Raw genomic sequence first — 26,429 nt, 5'->3', positions numbered from 1 at the left:
CAAACCTGCATTGTCCCGATGTACCGTGCGCTTGATTGTAACGCCTGCAGGTTTGGTTTTTATCAAGCTCCCGAGAAGACAAGTGTCACGCCACGGAGACATGCTGATCGGGCGCAGGTCCCTTGTTGTGCGACGTGACTGATGGAGGTTTTGAAGAACAACCAAGCACACGTTTGGACAAAGCCCGGCCACTCTCCTGCACTGTGTTTTAGGACCGTTCTGCTGCATTGTGGTGTTTTATGGAGCTGCAGGGGACAAGGCGGAAAAGACCCAATGGGGAAATGTTCACTTCATCCATGCTGGTTTAAGGACAAACTAGTACTGCATATGCAAATGTCAACATAATGCACATATAATGGCCTAATTCCATTACCCGGACTCAAATAACATATCAAATTGTATCATGATTACTGAAATATTTGGTCATTGCAATCCAATCCATTTCTACCAAAAAATTCAATTTGGCTGAAATAGAGGCTGTTTCACTCGACTGAAACCCCTTGCCTTGTCTATCTTCCCAGAAACGGTTTCAGAAAGAGATATATTCAAAGCAGGCCATTTTTCAGTTTACCTTCATTTTCCACATGACGAACCGCAAAAGCCGGTTTCAATAAAATGGCGTGCGGCGTTTCCGTGCCAATCAGATAGATGATGGAAGCCCACTTGGCTGACAGCTCACCTGATTTCAGCCTTGAAATCCTAAATGCAGTAGACTGGGGTCAATGCAAAGGTTTTTCCCCCCTATGTTATCTCAACGCGCATTGCTTTATTTGAAGCCAGATAGGAATGGTGGCAGTGGGGTCGTTTTCCCACATAAATTACCCAGGAAGAAACTATATGACGACAAGCCCCCCTCCCCCCCAAAAAAAGAAAAAATATCTCAATTTACATGAGGGGGAAAAATAGGAGAGAAAACAAGCACAGCGTCAGGCCAATTCTTGGTCGAGGGGCTGTCGCTAAAAGCAACAAGGCAAATAGCTTCTAGAAGATAATTTAAAGGGGACAATCTTACTGCAGAGTCTCAAGACGGCCTGTTGCTCGTTATCGTCCTCGCAGCAATGTAGGAAATCGCAGACCAATGGAGACTGAATGACACGAGGCTGGCAGGAACAGTGAAAACACCTGGCATCGGTTTGCGTTGTAATAACTGACAGTAAAAGGACAGTTATAAGTAGAACATGGACTGCTCTTATTCTGTTTGACTACATACCGGCTCCTAAAATGTTAGCCTTCCCACCGGCCCAGTGTTTGGACGGGATAATACCACGGACTGTCACACATTACAGACACTCAAGGTGTCTCCAGTAGAAGCATACTTCACTTCAAATAGACGGCAACAAACACCTCCACCAAAATCTCCAGAAACTCTGGTGCAGAGACTATTGCCAAGAACCATTTTGTACAGTCTGTCTTCAGAAAGGCTTTTAACGCTATTATGTGATGATCCCACATTACTGGAGTGCAATCCAAAATTCACAACATATAGCCGTAATTACTGACCCTTACTGATTATTACTGACCCTGTCTGTCTGCACGGTGTTAAACTTCACTAACTTCCCTTTGTGTTTTCAGGTGGTAATAACACAACCTGGTTAATGAAAATAACTTTCCTAAAGCTGAGCAAACCTTTTCCCAATTAAATAAGGTTCCCAGACGCTGTGAATAATTCCCCTTAGCGAGGTTCGATCAATTTTGGCCCTCGGTCACCATGCTATCTGCCAACCAGAAGTGACCACAGATTGGCTCCTTAACTGAGGGAAACCATTCCATGACCCGGTCCCCGAGGTGATAATGGATCTTCTTTCGGGTGGTAACTGTCCCTCAGCACTTAATCAATGAAACCACACAGTCATTAGCTCCACACAGCTTCCTCACGCCAGCCTAGAAGTTGAATCGTGCAGCCTAGAAGTTGAGACGATGCGCTGCAGACGATGCGGTCGAGGGTACTGCAATGGCGTTCAGTCAGGGCGTACGGGGTATGCACCGGTCGAAGTGGCGCCGCGCCAAAACCCCCGAAACGAAGCGAACAGGGGGAGGACTGTGTCCGTGTTCAGCAGCTGGGCTGACAATGAACGTGTGACTTATGTCGAGGACCGAATGTGTGTACACGCACCTGAATGTGCACGCGTATGCGTACGCGCGTACGTTGTGCGCGGGTGAGGGGCTGTAGAGTCCAGAGCCGAGTGCACAGGGCGGGGAGCCCGTTGTCTCAGCAGTGTGACAGCAGGGGTACAGGCTTTTACTGGTTTTGATGCATCCGTACCACATCAATCTGACAGATTTTAGCCGCGTACGAGCCCATAACTCATCGGTGGCTCTGTCTGACCGGCACGTCTGATTCAATGGTGGACATGTCAAAGCTGGACAACTGAGAAGACGGAGAGGTTTGATATGATCCTGAAGTAGTTGATGTGCTCTCAGGACACGTTTGTGACCCGGTCAGTCCTTTATGATCCATTCTGGTCTGACGGGATGTCAGGGACGGACGTGTGCCGATTCTTTAAAGGAGAACAGTGATGATTTGCCCTTTCCACTGGGTCGGTGACATTTCAGGGGCACCTTCCTCAAAAATCCCTTTGGGGAGAAAGTATCCCACCCAAATCTGTGTCCTCAGCTCAGGGTGTTTCTTTTCCCCCCAGAGTGCTGTAGGGTTCCTGAGGTGCCAGTTTTGTATCAGCTCTGGTAGGTCCGTACACAACCATGAATGATTCATTAGACAGCAATTAATTGTAGTAGTGTCAGTGGATTATGAGCCACTCCACACTGGAAGAGCGAAATGTTTGGAAGATGTGTATGCGGCGGTAGTCACGCCACGGGCTTCAAACCAACAGACACACTTTCATCTTTGTGCTTCCCGGGCTTCCCACTTCTTCCGGATGGAGAAGCTGGGGATGTTTTTTGAAGCAGGTTAAATAGATCAGCAGCTGTGTCCCTAACAGTCCTGGAACGCATCGTCTCATCGTCCTGGAACGCATCGTCTCATCGTCACTGGTGGAAAAAATTGACAAAATTGACGACGACAACAACCGCCTAACGCATCGCAGTCAGAGAAAATGTTCCCTCAATGAAAGAAGATTTCGGATGTCACATGGACCTCTGGCGATTGGGGAGCTGACTCTATCTGCCCCTTCCACTCTGCCTCCACCTCCCTACTGCCTCTGCCTTTGACTGTCCTGTCAATAATAACATACACAGAGGGCGCCAGCAAACTCTGCACAAGTTAGAGAACAATTAGGTGTCTCATTTCTGATAAGCTAAGCTTTGAAAAGGTGGGCTTTTAGACATTCACAAGCGAAGGGGAGAGATTCTGCGGTGCCGATTGGTAGTTGCGTCAGCTTGACCTGTGACACACAAGGGGGCGGGGGTCGTTTCCTGCATGATGTCTTGACCAATCACATCCTTTCAGTTACCCATTGTCTACGGTTTAGGAGGCAGGTTTTCATTCTGGAGGCGGGCCAATCACACCATTTTCACCATTCAAGTCACCACCCGGTCAGAATCAACCAATTAAACTTAGCAAATTCCCTCCAGTGTTGAGCAGTGAGCCTTCACTACTGCAGAGCCTGACACAAACGATATTTGCCATTTTCCGGTACATTTACGCAGAGGCACAGTCTTATGAGGGGTAGACTTCTAATGAATGGAAGTAATAAAACCGAGCAATTCATGCGACCATTCTACTAAGAGAACCCCCCCCCCCCCAGTAATTGAAGTTGTATTATTCTTGCAAACTCTTTACGACATCAATCCTGTGGTCAACTACTTAACTGTTGAGTCTGCCTGAGTGTGAAGGAGACCTTCATTAAACAACGGGAATTCATACATCAAATCGACATGGCGGAGAACTGGAAACGTTTTCCCTCTTCCTATTGACAATCGGCCAAACGTGACCTTTGATTAATTGCACAAGCAGCTCGTTAACACCGACGCCGGGATTCCTAAATTAACTTAACATTGTCCTCGCCACATCCATCCTCGTCAGAGCTGTCTACCAGAGGACTAGCCCTCCTGCCAGGGCACTGAGCAGCACAGGCAAACCGATCGCGGCGGTCGATGTCAAACCCGTTCACACAACGGTGGACTGGGCTTCAGGCCTCGGGCTCTCCGTCTATATGCCCCTGTTGCATCTTCCTGTCCTAATCGTAAAGGGGCAGACGTTAGGATGAATGTAGATGTGTCACGACGGACGGGACTGCGGGAGATCATCGGCCCTAGTTCCGGCGCTTGGGGGGGGGGGAATCATAATTAATCACTAGTTGTTTGGATGGTCAACATATCTGTCAGATTTCATAACGAAGTTGGGGCATTTGCCCGACAGTCTTGCCCGTAAATTACAAAGAGAGAGGAGAGATTTCAGTAATGGGTTAACCAAGATTATTACCATCCAGACCTTGGTTCTGGTAGAATTTGAAATATTTATATATACTGTGGTGGGTGGAGTACTCTCTGGACTATTCACTGGGTCTCATTAATTATCATTCTTGTAAGAATTCTCATTTCTTGTTGCTGCAAGATTATTTCACTGCGGTGGGGAAAGACTATAAAATGGAGACAAAAGGAACTGCTTGCCGGGAGGTGTAATCTTTACAGCACATATTCATTACACCAAAACGTCCTCGGTCCCGGGGGTTTTGCTAACCTGTACCAGCTCAGCCAGCTCTGACAGACTGTATACATCCCTCCATTCCCATCGTCTTGGTAACTCCTGAGGCAACAGTCACATTAGGCATTCCGAGCACGCCAGAGCGAACTGGCTCCATCCCGTCCATTTCAAATGGTTTCCTTCCAGGCATTGATCTCTTTGTTCTCCCCCCCCTAACAAGAACGCGGTTCCCTTACATGTTAAACGCACGTGTGATACGACAGACAGGGAAGCGCCGACCGGGTCGTGTTAAGACCCTCTCTCTTCACTTCCTGTCACATGTGAGTCACGGTGGCAAGGCGTGAGTCACCCACCACGGTAGTCTCTAACGCAGCCCATTGAAAGGCTGAGGGAATCTGACCTGACAGTCGCGCATAAATCCACGGCCCTCAATCTCAAGTTGCTTTGAGGAAATGTCCACAAATCCACTGGAGTATTACGAGTCGGCCGTAGGTAGCTCAGCTTTCGGAGGGGTTTATTATGAGGTGTCCTCATTCGTTGCGGTGCGTGAGTTGCTGAGATCATATCTAAGGTGGAGGTCTTTCTCGGATCCATGGGTTGATGTCCAGGCCTAAATGTTTCCCTGAAAATACCATCCAACAACAAACCGGAGCTGGGATTTTTTCAGCTGACCTGACTGCGGTCTGAGGTCGATTAGACCAGATTCTAAACATTTCAGAAATGAGTGACAATCAGATCTAAATTGGGTAGAATAAATATTAGCCCCATATGAATTTAAAAAAAGCGAATGCTCTATTCAGACCAGTCTGCCAGTGAATGCTAACCTTTCAAATGCATTTCCATTGTGGCTGGACCTCGGTGGTACATGATTTATGGTCTATAGCTCAGTATATTTTTTATGCTGGCATCCCTCATTTAAAATGTTCTGACGAGAATAGAAGAGACGTGTAGCAAAAACTCACCAAGGGCCTCTACAGAAAGCGGCCTCTCCATCTGCTAATTCATTAAGTTATTGACCTAATGCTTTAGCACGCGTATATGATTCACCTACCTGTCCTGCATAACTCTGCCGGTGAGTCAAAACACACAGGGGGAACGGACGACTTTTAACAAAAAAACTAAGAAGTAACGAAAACAGAAACTACACACGAAAACAGAAACTACGCCCTGATGGTTTGAGAACCAAATAAAGACAGACAAGATGCACTGGGGAGTTTCTAAGGAGGAGGAACTTCAATAGGGACAGTACTAAGGAACACAGGTGAGGGAAATAATAATGTCCGAGGGCAAGAGGGCGGGCCTTATGTGCCAGCATGCGTCAGCCTGTCCAAAACGTAGGTTGGACGCTTGGTGAAGTGTCTGAAGATAATTCTTTGTCACCCCAAAAAGAAAGTAATTGATGTTGTGAATAAGAATAGCGCAGATGTTTTTCAGAGAAATGTCTTCCTGTCCAACACTCCTCAAAACATCATCTGATCCCAGATCTCCAGTGGAAAATTCACAGAACAGGCTACTTGGTTTCTTCTACTTTGCACTGTCCCCGCTCACTGGCAGAAGAAACAGCCAGTTGAAACCATGTTGCAGTAGTCCTTTTAAATGTCACTATAATGAGAACTCGTTATAGTGGCAGAAGCGGAAATGAGTTAACGCTGAAACAACCAGTTCTGAACCAACCAGTCCTGAACCAACCAGTCCTGAACCAGCCAGTCCTGAACCAGCCAGTCCTGAACCAGCCAGTCCTGAACCAGCCAGTCCTGAACCAGCCAGTCCTGAACCAGGCAGTGGATATCTGTGACCACCAATCATCGGCATGGCAGTGCCGTGTACTACAAACACAAATATCGACTGATAATAATGTACTGATTAAAATTATTTAATCAGTACAACTCAGAACTGAGGTAGGTGAGGCAATATGAGTGAAAACAATTGTAAAGAGAAAATTATTAATGCTATTAATTATGATTTGCACAGAACTTGTAATTGGCTTTTTGCGGCCTGTGGAAAAATATTTATATAAAATCTCTACGCAGCTTATAAACACTAATATCACAATGAATCTGTCAACTTGAAAGAGTTGGACAACAAAAGGAGCTGTTTTCCTTTGAAATCAAAGTCATTACGTTTGGACTAACATCAGAGAAGGCTTAAAACTAGAATAGGGGAAATGATTCATACTGACGGACGAGGAGGCGAAAAACAAATCAACAGGGAGGGGTTGAGACTGAACGTGGCTCGTCTTGAATTTTCACCTGGGCGTTCCGTAATGCCCTTTCACCGCCACATTCATTGAAGTCCACGTTGTGCACCAGCCAAGGGCACTGAGAACAGATCTTACACTAGTCCAACCACAGAAACCATGACCGGGAAGCGTTTCAAAGGTGCTCTAGGCAGAATGTCTTCCCCATGTGGTGAACTGAAGAAACACAAGACCACATTGAAAACCACTTCTCCTTCCTCCTCCATAAGCGCATCAGTGCTTCACTTTCAGTATTGGTCCACCAGCAACAAACACCTGCACATGTCTTTTTTTAGCGGGGGGGGGGGGTATTTTAGAGCGATTTAGATGTGGAAAATATTCCCTGCACTATCAATAAGTTACCTGATCTAAACTGTAACTGAGTAAACATTGTACAATTTTGGCAACAAAATGACAAATTAAGTAAAATGGCCACTCGCTATGCTCCTAGGAAGAGATGACCACGCCCCAAGGTGATGCTGACGCGAGAGAATGGCGCTATACGCATTTTGAAAACAGAAGCCAGTCTAGCACATGAAAAAAATCTGCATTTAAGGAGGCCTAAATTAGTTTGGGTCAAAAAACATTTATTTAGTAAATGTCATCATTCCACTTCTACTGCAGATACTCATTGTGAAATTACCATGCAAAAATGGTCTTTAAAGGGATATTCTGTTTTTGTGCATCTTAGACATTTTCCATTTACTTAAGTGGTGAAGCGTCAACCCAACAATACTTTTGGTCCATTGCTCAAAGTTCCATTTCTGAGATTTATTTGGTTTCTAGTTGCATGCACGAGCCAAATACTGCATTTGTCGGACGCCGCTAAATAAACGTTTCAGAATGTCACTAAAACAAACTACACAACCATCTCCTGTCTTTGAGGTCTGAAAAAGGGCATGTCACGGCAAAAACAGCCTGCTATTTCCACTATTACTTCATAAACGTGTGCCACTCAAACTGTGTTTACTTCCTGTTTTGTACTGGGCTCTGAACTCATCTCTAAATCTGCCCACTGCTAGTCTTGCACGGCCATGCACACCTCAAGGCTAATAGAGTTGATGTGGTTTTCAAACGCTGCACCGTTTAATCAGTATTTCGGTTTGTGTAGCCACACAGCCTGTGGACAAGCAAGACATAGAAGGTCGACTCAATTACGTCACTGAGGAAATGAACACAATGTACAACTGGTGTTGTTTGCAGGAAAAAAAATACATATTTATTGTAAGACCACTGCAGTAAATGACTTGTGCAAGCAACTAGACACCAAATGCATCTCGGAAATGGAATTTGGACCAAAACAACTGTCTGGATGATGCTTCAACACAAAAATAGAAACATTGGGTGTGACACTGAAATATCCCTTTAAAGAACCCATATGCACAGTTTCTAAAGAGTAAACAGAGCTGAATGTATTGTGTGTGTAGAAATTGTGTACAAATGAGTGTGTATGTGGTGTGCAGAAATGTGCATCAGAATGTGTATGCGGTGTGTACAAATGTGTGTCAGTATGTGCATTTGTAGAAATGTGTGTCAGTATGTGTGTGTATATGTGGTGTGTGTGTGTAGTGGGGGCTCTATACAGTACGTCTTGGTCTTTGCCTGCACTGACAAAAAGCAATCAGCTTGTTTTATTTCCTTGCTCCATTAGGGCCATCTAATAAAGGCCGGGTCTCGTTCCGCTCACATCATCGTCTCCGAATGACACCCCACCAACAGCACTCGGCTTCCTGTTCTTGGCCTCGTACGCCGGGACCAAATGGGTTCCATTCATTTAAATGATGTATAACTATTAGTTGTATTAAAGATAGGCAGTGCATCAGTTCCCGGGGCTCAGTTTTACCGCTCTAGGCGGGTTCTCTTCAATATTGGCGGTGGTTCCGAGGAGAAAAAAAAAGAAAGAGAGCAATTTAATTAAAAGAGAGAAACGCGAGGCGGTGGGCGGCTGGTTAGAGGACTTCTCCTGACGATCAAGAAGTGGGTGAGATGGAGGGGCTCGTTTCTATTATCGGATGGAGGATACAGAGCGGAGCTGCCTGGCGCGATGGAGAGCACAGGAGAGTTAAGATCTTACCGAAAAACCCACACTCACAAGCACAGCAGTGTTCTACAACATTCCACCGTTGGCTTTCAAACTTTCTGAATCCTCAGTTCAGCTCAAACTGTCAACATCTTCAAACGGACAGAGGAGTCCTGCAGGAGCCCCCGTTGGTTAGGCATTTTGGGGAGGAGCAGGTTTGGGCTGTGCCCCCTCCCCCCACACACACACACGGACTGGGAGCAGCGTGGCTTTGTCACAACGGGGAAGGAGTAATATCGTGCCTCTTGTGTCGGCACACTGATTTTGGCTCGGGAACGCGGAGGCCCAAGGTTCATGTGTCCGTCAATGCCAGGTCTTCTCAGGATCACAGTTCAGGGCGCGCAGCGACGGGGGGAAAGGAAGGAGAGCTGCGTGTCGCTTTCGGTGTTCGCAGGGTCCCTAATGACCCAGAGCCAGTGGATACGGTTGGAGACATGGCTTTGGAGCGTTCTGAGGGAGGGAATGGGTGGGGGGGGGGGGCTGGTTACAGGGGTACATGGGCAGAAGTGGAGGCGGTGAGACTCAGAGAAGTAGGCCAACTCCATACTCCTCTGTGGTCTTTAGGAACAGGATTAAGATAAGTCAAATAGGGATGGAGGGAAAACATGAATAGAAGGAGGAGGGTTCATACACACAAACACACACACACACACACACACACACACAGACAAACACACACACACAGACAAACACACACACACACACACACACACACAAACACGAACAAACACACACATTTAGCGCCTAGCGTAATATCCAGTAGCCTTGTAGTTTTGCTTCTGGTCCACAATGAATCCCTCTGGGATCTATGCAGAATTTGCTAAAAGAAACAGCAGTAGCCAAGTCTGAAACTGAAAATGTCTGTTATTGGCAAACCGGAATCTTCCTTGCCAAGTGCACAGTGAACACGGCACAAGTGTACAAATCTCACATAGGGTTTAAGAGAGAACGGGCGTCTGCAGATTCCCGAGGAGCTCCAGAATGTATTTTCGGCGAGATCGCAGATAATTTACGCTCAATCTTTCAAAATTGCAACCGCCCACGGACTCAGAGCATTCCAGCTGGCCGGCTGTTCCGATGAGAACCGTTCTGAGGAGAACCGATTCAACACAAACAGGGGCGACAGGCAGGGAGGGAACAAAGTGAAAGGATGGCACCGTTACATTCAGTTGATTAAGACACAAAACATCCCCAGGTGGACTCTCGCTCCCACAGAATTGACAATTTGCCCCGACTGGATATTTACCTGTGTCGGCTGAGATGGACTAGCGGTAGGTAGGAGGTATTCACAGAGAGAGGGTTGAAGGGTCAGACGTAAAGGTACTTACTCGTGGACCTTTAGTTGGAAACACTGGTTATACAGGAACAGAAACTCCCTCTCTGGGCCGTAGTCCGTGGCCAGTTTCTCCCTCAGATCCCTGAACGGGGGAAAAGTTGACACAGAAAGAAGTTACTCTTTCTTTTGACGAGTACATGAAGATAACCTGGAATTTTATTCATTCAGAGAGGTCAGAAACAACACAAACAAAAGCCAAAATTCAAATATGGCCTACTAATAAATAATACAAATATGTAGGTACAGTTTGTCCCTGTATGTAACATTGTTTTTTGGAAAAAATATGAAAAGTTAATGAACACTGGACCAAATACAACAAGACGGAACAAGAGCAGAAGACCTGGGTTTTTAGAGAAAGAAACTTTCTGACTTGTTGAAGTCACTTAATTTAATTAAAGAATATCATGGAAATGGGGACAAATGAGTCACTTAATTAATTGGCGTCAAACCGATTGCACTGTTGTTTTAATTTCTGTCACATTTAATTTCCAGTTGATTATTCACATCATTTTTATATTTTTTTACAAAATCTTAAAAGCAATGGAAGTCCACCCGCACTAACCAATGATATGACCACGGCTGAATTACATGCCAGCTTCTAATCATATCGGAGTCATTGAAGAATTTGAACGTCTTGGGTACGAGGAAAGACCTTAATGATTGAAATTAGTTATTATTATTCTCTAAATTATCATTTAAGTAGCTTTTCTTATTTCTCTGAAGTACATACTTTATAAAAAGCATACTCTATAAAAAAAAAAAATAAGGACATTATGTAAACAAGAAATCTCCTGAGATAAAACTTTGAGAAGTCTTAACAGTATTTGTTAAGTCAGTGAAGAAAAAGCTTTGTGTTAAACTTAAAGAAAGGGCTAATAGCTTCTCTCTACTTTCAGCTCATGCTGACTCCGAAAATGCCCGTCTCTCATCTAAAACCTTCTGGCTTCAGGGGCTGTTATGCTGCTTACAGACGAGGTGATCCCATTCTGACCAATCTCACTGGTTATCAGGCCCCAGCAGAACGGCTTTACCTTACTAATCACAAATAAGGGATCACAGCTGGTATCTCTCAGGTTGAATATTTATTATTTGCAAAATGTTGGTGTGGGGTGGGGTGGGGGGTGCGGTGGTGGCAGGAACCCTGCCCAGCTGATACAGCCGGGTGGAGCAAGACCATACTCTAAGGTGACGGAGGCATTGTTTCGTGCTTGTGTCCTCCGGATCCAACCTGGTGGAAGGTGTGGCGTCCACAGCGACCAGAGTACCCCGCGGGCGCCGGAGCAACGAAAGGAACGTATTGACGCCCCCACCGGCAGTCTGGCACGCGAGGAGATACCAAAACGCAGTGAGAGAGAGCGAGCCAGAGCGAGAGAGAGAGACACAAACAGAGGAGTGGAGAAAAATCCATATTTTGTTTCTAGGCTAGCACTTGCTCCGCCGCGCGTGACTGATGTATGGAGAGCCCGTGAGTAATCTGACCAGGGGCGTCCAAAGCAAGGTGGAACGGCTGGAGTCTCGCCAGGTTCTCCCTCCCACTGCTCGCCCAGGGTTCCTTCATAAAAGCTTGACCTTTCCGTACTGCCAGCTCCGTGGCCGCCGTTCTCCTCCCTCCCCGCTGTTCTCCTCCCTCCCCGCCATTCTCCTCCCTCCCCGCCCTAATGAACAGTTAGCCAGCCTGAGGGCTACAGTTATGTAGCAGATACCTATCGGCTTCGCTGGCTGACTGGGGCGGCTGGCTGGGAGCTCTGTGCAAACATCTCAGAAGCAGAGTGACTATAATGGGAAACCTGCCGCCGTGTTTTCTTTCAACTGTGTCAATATGCTGGAATTTGCATTCCTATGGGATATCATTATGTTGGCAAGCCATTCCAATGCCACATATATTATACGGTGTAAAACCAGTATGGGAAACCCCTTGCCTGCCTATCCAAGCACTGTGTCACGCCCACAGACGTCGGTGTCTTCATGTGCAACTGGTCTGGATCTGAACACCACCCGAGGACTTGTACTCCGCAAAGAATTCTACGATTTGCCTGATCGGTCACTCGGAACGATCGGGCTGGGCAGGAGCCAGAACACACCTGGGCAAAACGGAAATCAGGAAAGCATCCATTACATTGATCCTCTGATCCAATGTGTCATCACCTAAACGACTGCGATGACAGAATCAGTCTCAGACTGAAATGTGGTGTGAACAACAGAGTCGTCAGGGCAAGTTCATTCCAGTCGTCCAAGGCCCGACTGATGTCACACTTCACTCTTCCCAAGCTACACATATCAAACACACTTCATCACAGTCACTACAGGTCTGACCTGAAGACACCGTGGTTAGTCCGATTATTTGTGTGTTAGCTGTGCTTTACGGGGTTGGGTCAAAAAGTGTGTCACCAATCAGGCCCCCAGAGATACACATTTCCTAGTGTAACGTTAATCATTCCCGACGAATAGTGAAGGATTGCACATTGAACCACGAGGCCTGGTGACAAAGCCGTTGACTCTGGTGACAGAAACCTTTTTATAAGTAAATGACAAAACTGCTGGCCCACTTCCTATTACACATCTCAGGCACGGTGACAAATGCAGACGTTAAAAGGGGGACTTCGTAAAACACATTAAATTGATTCATTGATCCTGAGACAGACAAACTGCATCGGCATTTCCGGATTGTCAACGCCACGACAAATACTGCGTCGCATCCGACGATGCCAGCGCGTAACAGGCATGCGCCACTGGGCCACAGTGTGCAGACGAATGCTAGCATTCATCTGTCTTCATAAATATTGCGCTGAGGGTGCATGACAGTGCAATTCTCGTCATTGTGCGTCTTCACAATTGCAGCCGTGAGGGAAACGTCCATGCTGTATGTTATGGCCCCTGCTTACAGAAGCACAGGCCACCGTCATCAGGAAAAGGCACAAAAAAAATTAAAAAAAGCCTGCGCCTTGAGTTCTTGCTTTCAAAGGGCAAATGCTGAGCCGAGGCGCCGTGACACCAATGAGTCCGAGAACAACATCCAGGATTTATTATCTTACCTGATTTCCATGTACACCGTTTCGTACGCGTCTTCGACTTTCTTCAGTTCAGCAGCCGCCTTTTCTGCAGCTGGACAAAACGGAAAAAGGCAACCATAGAAGAACAGACGTCAGCAATAGAGCGCTGTGTAAACATTTGCATTCAGGCAGTTGACACCGCATATACAGTAATTCATTATTCATCGTTTGTCCGGGGCAATCAGTCAATCACATATATTCTATGAAGCCCTTTTTACATCACCAGTTGTCACAAAGCGCTTTCTAGAGACACCCTGTCAAAAAAAAAAAAAAAACAGTGGCAAGTAAACCTTCCTAACAAACACAGAAACCTAGAAAGAAATGAGTGGAAACAGGCTCCAAACTATGGTCAGATCAAGGGGGGAGATACACTTCGGAACGCAGTCCTTTTCACACCATTTTGTTCCACTACTGGTTGGAGTGTAGTGTTTGTAACGCAAGTTGAGAGACAGCCTGGTCTCTCAAAAAATTTAATGTGTAGAAAGTGAAGGGGACTGAATAATTTCCAGAGGGACTGGGTAGGTACACTGCTGATCAGATCGAGAGCTTACCTGAAGGACAAATATGGTCAACAGCTCACTTTTAAGTCCATTACAGGCATTACAATATTAATTTGAGTTGCCTATTTTGAGCTTAATCCCTATGTATTTTGAGACTAGCAAAGTTACAACAACCAGACCAAAATAAACGAGAGAAAATCATAGGGAAGATGCCGAATCTGAGTGCCAGTATAATTTTCCCCCCAATACCCTGTATTTTATAACTAGCATTTTTCAGAATTTGTCCAGAGTAAATCTTACAAATGGCTCCTTGTAATGTTCCAACAAAAAATTTAACCACAGCTACTTTACTTTTGACCATAGATGAGACCCTAAGATGTTGTTGGTGTGTTGTCAAACAGTGAGTGTAGAGCTCTATGACTCTGGGACAAGAGTTGAAAATAACACACATGCAATTTCCAGGTGTGGCGTTAGCGGAGAAGCTAGCGCATTTAATTTGTCATTTCAGAGTGACAACACTGTGTTGACAGGCAAGGAATGGCGCGAGGCCGCCACGGAAGGGTTAGTGCATCAGCGTTCCATTTTTACTGAACACATTATCACCATGCTGATCATTCTACAGGCAGTGTTGACAGCTAGTGGTGCATTCAAAACATGTGGACGGAACTCCACTTCCCACAATTCTCAGCTGAATTTAAATGCATCGCTAGCTTGTAAGTCAGCTTTCACCAGGATCGCTACACGCTCCAAAACTGCTAGCCGGTGGACTCTGTGCAATGCTTAAAAAAAAACTTTAACAAACGCTTCAAAACAATACCGTGAAAACTATGCCAAGAAAGTTAACTCTCCCTTTAATGAGAGTGAAACAGAAAGGAACACAAAGCCGGCATCAAAGGAAGAAAGGGACGGAAAGATGAAGAGAACAAATAAAGAGTGAGGAAGAAAGAGATTGGAGTGGAGAGACAAAAGGACGAGAAACCAAGCGGAGATGGACACAGAAAGAGGGGTGAAGAGAGGAAGAGAGAGGGAGAAAACAACTGAGGTGGAGAGGCTCAGGGAACTGTAATTGTCTTGGCGCAGGGCCGGCGTTCAGGGGGTTCACCACGCTTCTGGAGACGAGGGCACCAGTGGCGTGGGCCACCTCTGTCATCGAGCAGAACCTCTGCGGGGCCCTGGCGCCGTGGCAACAGAAGCGTTTGTGTGCACGCGGCTATGTGGGAGGCGGTCAGAGGCCGGTCTGCATACCAATTAGCATGTTCCTCACATGTGGTCTCAGCTGGTGGCCCGTGGACACCCCCAACCCCCCCACCCCAAACACCAAATCCTCTACAGAACTTACACAGATTGGACAGGAGCAGAGCTGTGATTTCTCTCATGCAGCCTAATGGCTATTTCTATGATACGGTGGCGGTAACTCTCTCTGTACCCTCCCCCCACCCCCCCACCCCCCCCCCCCTCAATACTAGAACAACTGCTGTCCACACCGGGAGAGTTGGCAAAGCACCAGGGCCATCTATGTTTAAAAATGGCAGGCCGTATAAATGTATAAATTATTCAGCGCACATTTGCCCCACGCGTCAAATCAAAAAGCAAAAAGGGACAACGTTTACATCAAGCCTCGAACGGATGAACAGGCGTCGCGTCCTTGGCAGGGCCTCCGCCGGCCAGCCAAGACGGCGTTGCAGAGGGAGGAGCGGCGGTCTGGCAACGGCGGAGCGAAGACCCCGGAGGAGAGGGCAGGGTGAAGTAACGGCAATTACCGTAACCGATAGTTACCACAGACATTTTGCTAATGTTGTTAATTACCGTAAATAGCTATGCTGATTGAAAAGGAAACGGTTTGCTACAGCTGGGAGACAAATGGGACAACTGTGCTGTAATTTAAAGGGTCACAAAAAAATAAAAATACATACTTGAATTACAATGATAAGTGCACCAATTCAGGCAATTTAGCAACTTTTATGTATTTTTCGGGCCATATCGCCCAGGTCCAGATGTCAGCAACCCACGACCCTTGAACCCTAGGCTTACTCAAGCAGCAGACAGGCACCACATGTCTACCATCTGTCAAGCACAGGATGTATGGCTGCCGACACCCTTCCGTCTCTGAAGGCTGCAGAATACCTCTCTCATTCCTTTTCTTTCTATTTGCTCTCTCTCCTTACGCTCTCCCACTTTTTCTTGTCTTTATATGTCTCTCTCTGCATGCTGTCCATCTCTCACTTTATCTGCCACCCACCCACACACCCATCCCTCCATCTAACCACCTACCCACCCCTCTATACATCCACCTGCCCACCCACCGAAAAACTGACCTGCCCATCTGGCGTTTGCCTGAAATGCCAGATGGCCAGTCGGCCTCTGCCCTGTGCCTGATCAGTCAGACAAAACCAACATACAGTGTCCAAAGATAAACGTAACACACTCAGAATCAACAGATAAACTAAACACATACAGTATCCACAGATACACTAAACACATACAGTATCCACAGATACACTAAACACATACAGTACCCACAGATACACTAAACACATGTGTAATCCACAGATACACTAAACACATGTGTAATCCACAGATACACTAAACACATACAGTACCCACAGATACACTAAACACATACAGTACCCACAGATACACTAAACACATACAGTACCCACAGATACACTAAACACATGCGTAATCCACAGATACACCAAACACATGCATAATCCACAGATACACTCGATGTTAAAGCCCTAAAAAAAAGACCTAACTCAGTGTTCCCATCAAATCAGCTGACGTTGTGGCTGGACAACGCTCTCTCCCCGAGCTGCGTGCACAGAGGGGCCCGTCCAACGTTTACCGATGCGTACAGCGCGAGCCGGACCATGCGATGCCACACCCGGTAAGCACTCCTCCTCCGCCGGCCGTCACACCCAGGGCACCGTGTCGGAGTCGAGCCGGGGTCAGTGTAGTTCACGTCGCGAACGCTTCGAGGCGTCAAATCGTATTAGGCGTGACTGAGTAACGCTCACCGACAGAGGAAGCATACTGTTTCGGAACATCACTGCAATTCGCTTCCCAGTGACTAATGCTGTTGCATTCAGTCTCCCACACACCGAATCCCGATTCATAGCTGAGGACATCTGGGCCCGCATTGAGGAGAGCTGCCATTCACGACAACACACACCGCTACAGAAACACAGCAATTCCGCCCATGAGCGTTGAATATTAATGTCAGTTGCAGCAGCAACAACAACAACAACAACATAAACAACAACGAAAGCGCCTTCGTTTGATACCCGGAGCAGCATGTAGGGGAGTCAGGAAGTCGTTTGATAGTGAACGCCACCCCGAATTGGGACGATAAACGGGCCAAAAGTCCCCGTGAAATTCGCTCCGCAACAACTGGGTGCCATGTATGAATATGCATGATGTAACAGATGCCCAAAGACGACCTACTTCTGGGTCCCCCTCCTCCTTGTGACTTAGGCCCCTCCCGAGGTAACTATGTCATCTCCGGACCCACTGTAGTAGCAGGAAACATACTATGCTCGCGTGAGTGTGTGTGTGTGTGTGTGTGTGTGTGTGCGTGTGCGCGCACGCAAATACATTTTTTACTGCTGCCAGGAATAACCTTATTAAAGTTGCCGCATTAATAGTTGGTTGGAAGTAATAATTGTCGTAATGACACGTTGCCCTGCTCATCTGAAACAAGAGAATACTTACTCTTGACATGTTTTGGCAAATTAGTCTGAGGGGAAATGTACGCCGGCTACGTAACGCAACTTGCACATAGCTATCTATACATCATAACAAGGCACGATCCAATAAAGAGGAGAAGAATAAACTGTAAACGCTAGACCGCTCCAGCAAAATGAATGCAAAAACAGCAACATTACAGTTCAAGAGAACATGGATTATAGTGAGCCACGGAATTGCTAACACGTGAGGGTTTCTTCGGGGACGGGGGGGGGGGGTGGGGGGTGGCGGGGGGGACGGACAGGCTCTCCGTTTGTAGACATAACAAAGACTCCAGACATAACTGGGACATTGTACCAGAGTGTTCCGGCACCCTATCTCCCACCTACAGCACTCAGAGAAATATCTTCATCTCCAATCAGCTGGGTTTCATGCCAAACACTGTTAGCTTCAGGAGCCTGGGAAGAGGAAAAATCTATTTCAGACAAACGCTTTGGAACAGAGAGAGAGAGAGAAAAAGCTGGCAGCCTCTCAGAAATCATAATTCTGCCATTCAGGGTATTTCTCTCAGGGTAAGAATCCAATACATTTCACCCATGGCTATCAGCGCAGACAAGGTGGACAGTCTAGCAGGGCCCTTTACCCCCCCCAAGCACACAACCCCCCCCCCCCCCCCCCCCCCGAACTCAATTATTTTTCAAGGACGCGCCGACCCTAGCCAAGGCCACACGGTTACGGTTGGCGAACCCCCCCCCCCCCCCTCCCGCTTAACATTTCACAGCTAATTTAGAAAGTGCTGTACACAACCTTTAATTAATGTCCCCCTGCCGAGACAGGTAACCTGAAGGTGCACAGCACACCCCCGCACCAACACTGGTCTGCTGTATCCTGTCTGACAGTGCAGGTCAGAATCTTCTCTAAAAGCACGGATTAAAACTCACCACCGATGGTATATGGAAAAGCAGCAAAGTGCAGAGATTGCACTTTGGAACGAAATCCCAAACATACGTTAAAGTGAATAAATCCAATAGTACTAAAATGAACTACCAGTCATGGATGAGGTCGGCAAAGTTACCTAGCGCCACGACTAATCTTGCGCCATGGACAAATGAAACCATAACTAGTGGTAAGGCTTTTACCATTTACGGTGCCGGCAAAGCCATCTAATACCACGGCTAATTGGCTAAGGCTCGGAAATCTTTCAAAATGGTTATAGTCGTCTCCAGAAAAGTGCACTTTAATAACAATGAATGAAGAGAATTCGTATTGCGTCTGAACACAGTCAGTGATATTGTAGAGCTCTGCTGCCAGCCATTTGAATGAACGATAAAATTTAATTGAATCAGTCTCCATTTATGTTTTCATATAAATGTGTGTATCACCACAGTCAATAAACAATAATCTGCATTCATTAGCACAACCTGCGTCCTATTATAATTCCTAAACGTGTTTATAATTCTGCCCGGCTTGGTGTATTTTTCTCTGCAAACGTGAACAACCATTGTTCGTAGCCCTTAGCTGGAGGACCGCACAAGAAACCAATGATGTTGTAGAAATCTGCCACAAACCATTTCCACTGAACAACACAGCTTGCGTAAGGGCTGGTCCAGAAACGTCTGATTCGTTTTAAGCACACGGCTGACCGTAGCGCTTCGGTGAGAATAGGTTGCTATGCGGTCCAACTGGCCAAGCAAGCGTATGGTCACTGGAGTATTGAGAGTGTGGTGGATGTGCGAAACAGCCGCTGTTAAGAAGCTCCAGCAATGCCACAACACGTATCATATTAGCAGCCTTCTCCGTCACGATGGCTGGTGTTTCCTCTCTAACCTCCCACTCATTTAACACCTCCAAAGAGAAAAGGCATTTATTTATATTGATTAATAAAATCAATTTTCGGATTCAAGGAATTGATTTCCGATCATCCAAGCAAGAATCCCAATTAACTGGAAAATTGTTTTTTTGTTTTACCCAGCCCTACAACACACCCTCCGGTCCAGAACCAGGGAGAGCACCCTCCGGTCCAGAACCAGGGAGAGCACCCTCCGGTCCAGAACCAGGGAGAGCACCCTCCGGTCCAGAACCAGGGACAGCACCCTCCGGTCCAGAACCAGGGACAGCACCCTCCAGTCCAGGACCAGGGACAGCACCCTCCAGTCCAGGACCAGGGACAGCACCCTCCAGTCCAGGACCATGGACAGCACCCTCCAGTCCAAAACGGTCATCATCTTGGTGGCCTCATTGTAGGCAGTACATAACCACACTAGACTCTAATTATACTGGCTTCTAACCAAGGGGCAGTGTGGTTGCTGAACGCTGACAGCAGATACACAGTGTGTTCCCAGGACATTGCACTGGGACAGGAAAACATTGCGAATTAGCCGTCTCTGAACTGTGTTTCCAAGTATTAAATCAGATTAGTGTCAAACATAACGGTGCTTTCAGGGAGCTTCATCCCACGTCTCCACGAACGACGCCACGCGAGGCTGTTACTCAGACACCAGAGAACCATGTGACAACACCTGCAGGGGAGAGGAACGACCAAGAGAGCTCTTGGAGACAGTGCCCAACGCAGCCTGGCTGAACCGGAGAGCGACGGAGGATGTGTCCCGACGGGACGGAGGGGAATGGAGGGAGACTCGAGGGAGAGAGAGCGCGACTGTCCAAGAAGCCCAGGAGATGTTGTCCTGGAACGCGAAGAGAAGCAGCAGCTGTTGTCGGACGCCCGTATTGGATAATTGCAACCCCACAAAGCCGGAGAACTGGGTCTGGGCCAGCCCCGGAGCCATCCATTCAGAGAGTTGGAGTCGGACACGGGGGGGGGGGGGTTTCTGGGATACGACGTGATATGACACCGCACACGTTTCCTGGCCGCACAAGTCACCGGGATTTAAAACAATCTCTTACCGCCACGAGAGTGAACCACCAAATAAAGTGGGTCACACGGCGTCTATTCCAGGAGCTGTCCATGCGCTGCCAACGCGGCTCACCGTGGCACCAGCCACGTGGCCTTAGCGGTCATTCTGGCGTGCACCGCGTCTGGGCTTGTTCTGTCGGGTTTCTTGTCCAGAGGCGCAGGAGGGCGGGAGTACCGGGAGGCACAGCGAGAGAGATGGTGACCTCTGACCCCCCCTCCAGCAGCAGCAGCAGCTGACAGATACGGACTGGTGAGTGGGGGGTGGGGGTGACGGTTTTCCCTCCACTACGACTGTCAGGGAGGAGACAGGAGGACTGACAAGTGTGACTGCAGGCATCGCGGGGCATCGCGGAATGGCTCATCGAAGCCCCCTCGCAGGGGCTCGGCCTCTACAGAAAACCAGACCCGGAGGCGAGACGACGACGCCACACCTGACGAGTAACGACACTGAGTCCCTAATCAAGCGCGCTAGATAGATTATCTGATCGCCGATGGGGGGTGAACTGATAGCCGGGAATCGAAACTGATACTTCTCTTCCCCGAAGAATGCCGCTGTGTGGATTCCAAGCCACAGACACGCTGCTTTGTGTTTAAAGGTCAGCAGTCAGCCTATGCAGCAGGAACAGCTTAATCAGAAGGATCTTAACGCACCGCCAGCTACTCAGAAATGACACATGTACGGTGCAGCGTGTGGTAGGGGTTTTCAGCTCTGACCCCACAACGACCGCAGCCTGCCGGCTCTCTGTTCCACCTCATCGTTAATTGCACCCACCTGGTGTCCCGGGTCTGAATAAGTCCCTGATTAGTGGGTTGGAATGAAAAACACAGAGTTGGAACTGGCTTGGAGGGCCAGAGTTGGATAACCCTGGCGGATGGTGTAGTATAACGAATGATATAGTGAATATATACGATTCCCTACACACTGTTACTCTCCCCTCGCCGTGCCTGGACACAATTAAAAAAAGTGAGGCCGCCCAAATAAAAGGATCGAGGGACGGGGGGAGGACGGGGGGGTACAAAACAAACTGGATGCCAAAGCAGAAGCATCTTGTGCGCCGCTTAATTATTTCCCGGCCGCCGAAAACAAGCAGCTGCTGTCAGAGAGAGAGGCACTATGGAAAACCTCCCCGAACGAAGCCCTTGAAATAATCCTGCTTCCGCAGGCCAGGAAGGGGCCGAGGGCGGAGCACCGACACGGATCCAGCCGCAGCCAAACAACGGCCTGATGACAAATTATTTAGATGTCCACACCGCTAATTATAATGGGGGATGACAGGTGCCCAAAACAATTTCAGCGCAGAGGGGCCCAGGGCCTGTGTTTCCATGGCGCTGGTGGTCACCAGATAAAGATAGCAAATCTAGCCATTGTCTCACAGCACACACACACACACACACACACACACACACACACACACCCTCTTTTATACATCCATGTGGCTTTGTATGAGACTGTTTAATGTTTTGTTCAGCAGCTCTGCCAGTTTTGTGGTTGCAGTGTGGAAGGGTGTCGACATGTTAGAGAGGATGTCCAGGGGACCGTGATTCAACCTCCGGATGTACCAGGCCGTCTTAATGACAGGGGAACAGCTCTCTCAAGAACCCTGGTAACACGCTGGTGCTGGGCCTGTTTGGGGTCTTCAAAAAAAAAAAAAATGCTATTTGCAAATCCTGGTTGGGGGGCTTCGGGGTTCCCTTCCCTCTTGATGTTGGCAGTCTTCCAAACGGGTTTTCCCGGAAACCAGAACATTTGGTGAAAATAATGTTTTGCGTCCTTTGTCTCATTGCAGGGAATATATTTCAGGGAAAGGTGACACGTCACTATGACGGATGATGATTCCGATTTTATGATCAAAAACACATTCTTAAAAGCTTTGATATTTGATATTATATGGAAGCGGTGCAGATATGGTGAACCGAGGCTTCAACTGTTCTCCCTCCACTAGTCGTCTTTAACCCCCCCCCCCCCCCCGAGTCGTTCCCATATCCAATAAGACCCCTCTCTGCCATGTGCACAGCTCAAATTTAACCTGCATTTGAAGACATCCCCAGGAGCGCGCGCGCACACACACACACACACACACACACACACACACACACACAGTGGAAAAACACTGGGTCCACACAAACATTGGGTCCTCATAAACACTGGGTCCTCACAAAGGCCATGATGGTGGGACATGGATGAAGAATCCAACAGCATGTCCAATAAGTGAATTTGTGACAAGTGTTTAGCTCATCAATTCCAATTCCAAATGTAACACTCTACTTGGGCTTGGCTGAGCAGGGTGAAGAGGGAGGAAAAACTGCTGATGTTACGAGGGGATGAGGATCGTGTACTCGGGCTTTGTGAGAGTGTATGTGTGTGTGTGTGCGTGCACGACCTCCGACTCCTGACAACTTACATCATTCGAAGCTATGTTGGGAGGAAGACAGCGAGGGATTTGGGAGTGGGGTGGGGGGGGGGGGGGGGGGTGTGTAAACGGAGTGCCGTGCGCGGGGGGGCCTCGCTTCACACGCTAGGCGCTGCAGTGTGTGACAGGGAGCGGTTAGGCATGGGCGTTACGCGCCGCGTGCCGCTGGGTTGCTGCAAAATCACTTCGGCTGACCACACGACTCCTGTTATACCACAGCCACTGTTTTGATCAGTACAGGACTGTGCAAAATCCTTAGGCACCTGAAAGTCGAACTAAAGTCATTTATTTGGATAGTAAGTGTTTATCTGTACAAAGATAAAATATATTATATTCAAGCATTGATATATAATATGTGTATATTCGTTCATTAAAACACTTACTACCCAAATGAATGGCCTTAGTTCGACTTTCAGGTGCCTAAGACTTTTGCACAGTCCTGTATGTGCTCGCTGAACAGAACCGACTCGCTCTCTCATAGTTTGCGTGGAAATAACTGGAAACCCAGACACGGAGCTCCGTCAACTAAAATAAGATGGTACATAATGTGCCCTGTCAGCCTCGGGGCAGTTTCAGACCTAAAACACGCAACGTGCGTGACAGGAACGTATGGCTTGGCAGAGAGTGGGTTTTGTGTTTGTGTGAGAAGAAAAGGTACGGCACAACTTTGCATCAATGTAGTGAGGGGAAAACATATTTAGAAAGACGACACAACAACAAAGAAAGAACAAAAAAGCACAGACTAAAAATATGCGTTTGCAGGGGGGAAAAAAACGGTCCTGCCACATTAACATCACCGTTCACGAAAAAAGAAAGATGTTGCACGTTTTTTGGTTAAAACGATGAGAATAAGACGTTATTTGTCCATTAAAACCAGGTGTTAGTAGTATATGTCCAAAATATTATAGCTAGGAGCTGTTTTTAGGCACGACTGATCCCAGAGTGCCTGGACACAGCGTTTAGCCGTGGTATATTAGCAATGTAGCACAGACCCCAGAGACACCAAACTGGTCCCATGAATCGGTTACCTACGAAATTAGAGCAGTAAAAAGTTGTGTGACGTCATACCCGTGGTACACACTCTCATATACCACGGCCATCAGCGAATCGGCACTCAGGATTCCAAGCTGCCGATTTATAACGGCTTTAAGATCACGCATTGGAACAGCGAGATCCACCAATCCCACGGACATCCCAGATTTAGACTCCGCATTAATCTCAACATGACGCCTCGCCGCCTGTGAAAGAAAAAAAAAAAAAAACAGAAATTGCACTTCGCCTAGCACAACACATTCACAGATGGTTTTCGTTCTCCGCTGAGAGGAGCAAACTGACGTTCACACACGCACACGCGAGCGTACGTGTGATTTTAACAAACACTAACACCATACACTGTCATGTCCCTCAGCCAGATAAGCCTGGCGAAGGCTAGGATTCTCGCTCTGTTTATCCCGGGTGAGGCCTGGGTAAACACCACTGAAGCCGGGAGGTTTAGCGGCAGCCAATACAACCGACCAGCAGAAAGCAGGGGCTGCAGCAAAGTTACACTGTTCCCGGAAGAAAACAGAAGAAACACCAGAGCAGAAATTGCATGTGGTGATATTTCTCTGCGAAGACAAAGCAAGGTGAGGCCGACTACTCTGCCAGCACACAAATGTGAGAGGGCTGGTGGGGGTGTATAATAATCGGATGATTTACGCTTGATCTGGGCACTCTGCCTCATGAGGCTGTACCCAGAACTAATTTCATTTGGGAGAGTAGTCTGTTACCACACACAGTGCAATAAAAACCTCAGCTTCACGGCTGACATAGTGGCTTCAGTGGAACTGTGGGCTTTCTGGCCAAGTTTCGGATGGTCTTTCCATGGGGGGAGAAGTTGAAGTGTCCTTCGGTGTGCAGTTTAATTTGGGTATCAGTCGCTTGGCATTCTGATGCACTTTTCACCGTTCACCACTAAGCATGTACGTCGCTGGTTTTTCTCTTACTCTCATCAGGGTCTTGTTGATAGATACATTGCTCTATGAACACCGCCTATTCAGCCAAAATGGGATCTTTTGAATTCACACCCCTCGATGCTCGCCATTGGTCAGAGGCTGTTACAGTGGGTCATTAGGTCATCACCAAAGAAAGTGACACTCTGAATTGCATTCTGCCATCATACCATGTGGCCACCCCTTCTCATGCTCTGTAGTTGTCACACCAAACTCCCTGTCAGACAACCTGCCATCTACAATGAGCTGGGTGTCCATACAATAATCTCCTCTCTAGTCTTCATATCACCAACAACCCGTGAATATACTGTGTTTCAGTTATCAAAATCCTACATCTTCTAGCTTCAGGGATTCAAACACAAACATGTTTGACCCACACAAATCCACTGTGGTCTAAAAGACCCCGATAGATCCAGCTAAAAACCGCAGATTTAAGCAGGATCCAAGAAAGCATTGTTCATTTACTATGCATAATAAACTCAGATTTGAGAGATATTCTGCAATTACCAACATCACACAACAAATAATTTGTTGTCTGAGGCAATTTCCACAAGATAAAACATAATTCCCATGTCGTCACTTTAACAAAGAAAAAAACCCACAGTACAGCACTGAAATAAACAGAACTATGGATGCTGGGGGGACGTAGAATGTTTGTCAACATTAATTTAGTTTATAGTAAAAGAAGCAGGTATTCAAGTGTGTTTCTGCACAATTTAGCCTAAAGCATTTCACTTGTTACATTCTGCAAGAACCGACGGGGGGAGAAATTGTATTTATTTATTATTTTTGTTCTTTATTTAACCAGGTGAACTGACTGTGAACAGATCCTCAATTACAGCAAATATTTATAGGTCAAGAACGGACGCGGCAACTTCAGAAGGTGCCTTAAAATCAATGCACAACTGCCCGTAGATGAATTGGGCTTGGAGTGCATTTGTTTACCCTGCGTTGTATTTAAATGCCCTGACATTTACGGAAATTGATTACGTTCACAGCCGTCGCGTTTGTTTGAACACACACCTCGATGGCTCCCGTAATCCCATTTTAATTAGGGAGATGTAGCGAGCATTCTAAGCTCACGCGCTCCACTCCCGCAGCCACGCCACACTGGCGAGGAATCAATCACCAAGACGCCGGTTGCCAGGGCGACGGCCGGGGGTTCCTGCACCACTGTCTAAGTGGTGAATGATTGCCGGGGCAACTCATTTGGCGGGTGTGAGGAGTTTTTATCTCCTCTCTCGTTGCGATGCATGGAGTTAATTAAAAGCAGCCAACGTGAAATAAATCTACATCCGAGAAGAAATGAAACATACAGTACAAATTGAAATTTCCACATCGAAAGGGGGTTTTGGTTCTGGCGGAAGGTGGGGTGGGGGGAGGGTGAGGGTGGGAGAGAAAAGTGTTATATGTAGAATAGTCTAGAAACATTTACCTGCCTTAATAAAGGCCAGGCGAAGCATGGAGAAACAGAAAAAGAGCAAGAAAGGAGAGAGAAGTGATCCCAAAGGAGGCAACATTAGCTGTGTTTCCGACCAAAACATGATGCCTCCCTCCCCAGACCCCAGACTAAGCTGGGTTTATACAGAATCACTTCCTGGGTTTATACAGAATCACTTCCTGG

The 26,429-nt window shown here is 47.3% G+C and overlaps 1 protein-coding gene across 3 annotated transcripts in view; it reads right to left on the bottom strand.

The window, feature by feature from the left end:
• Nucleotides 1–26,429, bottom strand: part of LOC105020787 (glucosidase 2 subunit beta) — a 110,817-nt gene that overhangs the window by 20,852 nt on the left and 63,536 nt on the right. For all 3 annotated transcript variants that reach the window (XM_034290713.1, XM_034290714.1, XM_034290712.1), the window contains 2 exons: nucleotides 13,288–13,357; nucleotides 10,248–10,337 (listed from right to left, as the gene is read on the bottom strand). In XM_034290713.1, the coding sequence (XP_034146604.1) occupies nucleotides 10,248–10,337; nucleotides 13,288–13,357 (160 nt within the window). The remainder of the gene's footprint in view (nucleotides 1–10,247; nucleotides 10,338–13,287; nucleotides 13,358–26,429) is intronic.

This window comes from Esox lucius, chromosome 24 (genome assembly GCF_011004845.1).
Source record: "Esox lucius isolate fEsoLuc1 chromosome 24, fEsoLuc1.pri, whole genome shotgun sequence".
Taxonomy (NCBI): Eukaryota; Metazoa; Chordata; class Actinopteri; order Esociformes; family Esocidae; genus Esox; species Esox lucius.
Note: the sequence above shows the minus strand (reverse complement) of the source record. Positions and strands in the feature narration are given on the sequence as shown.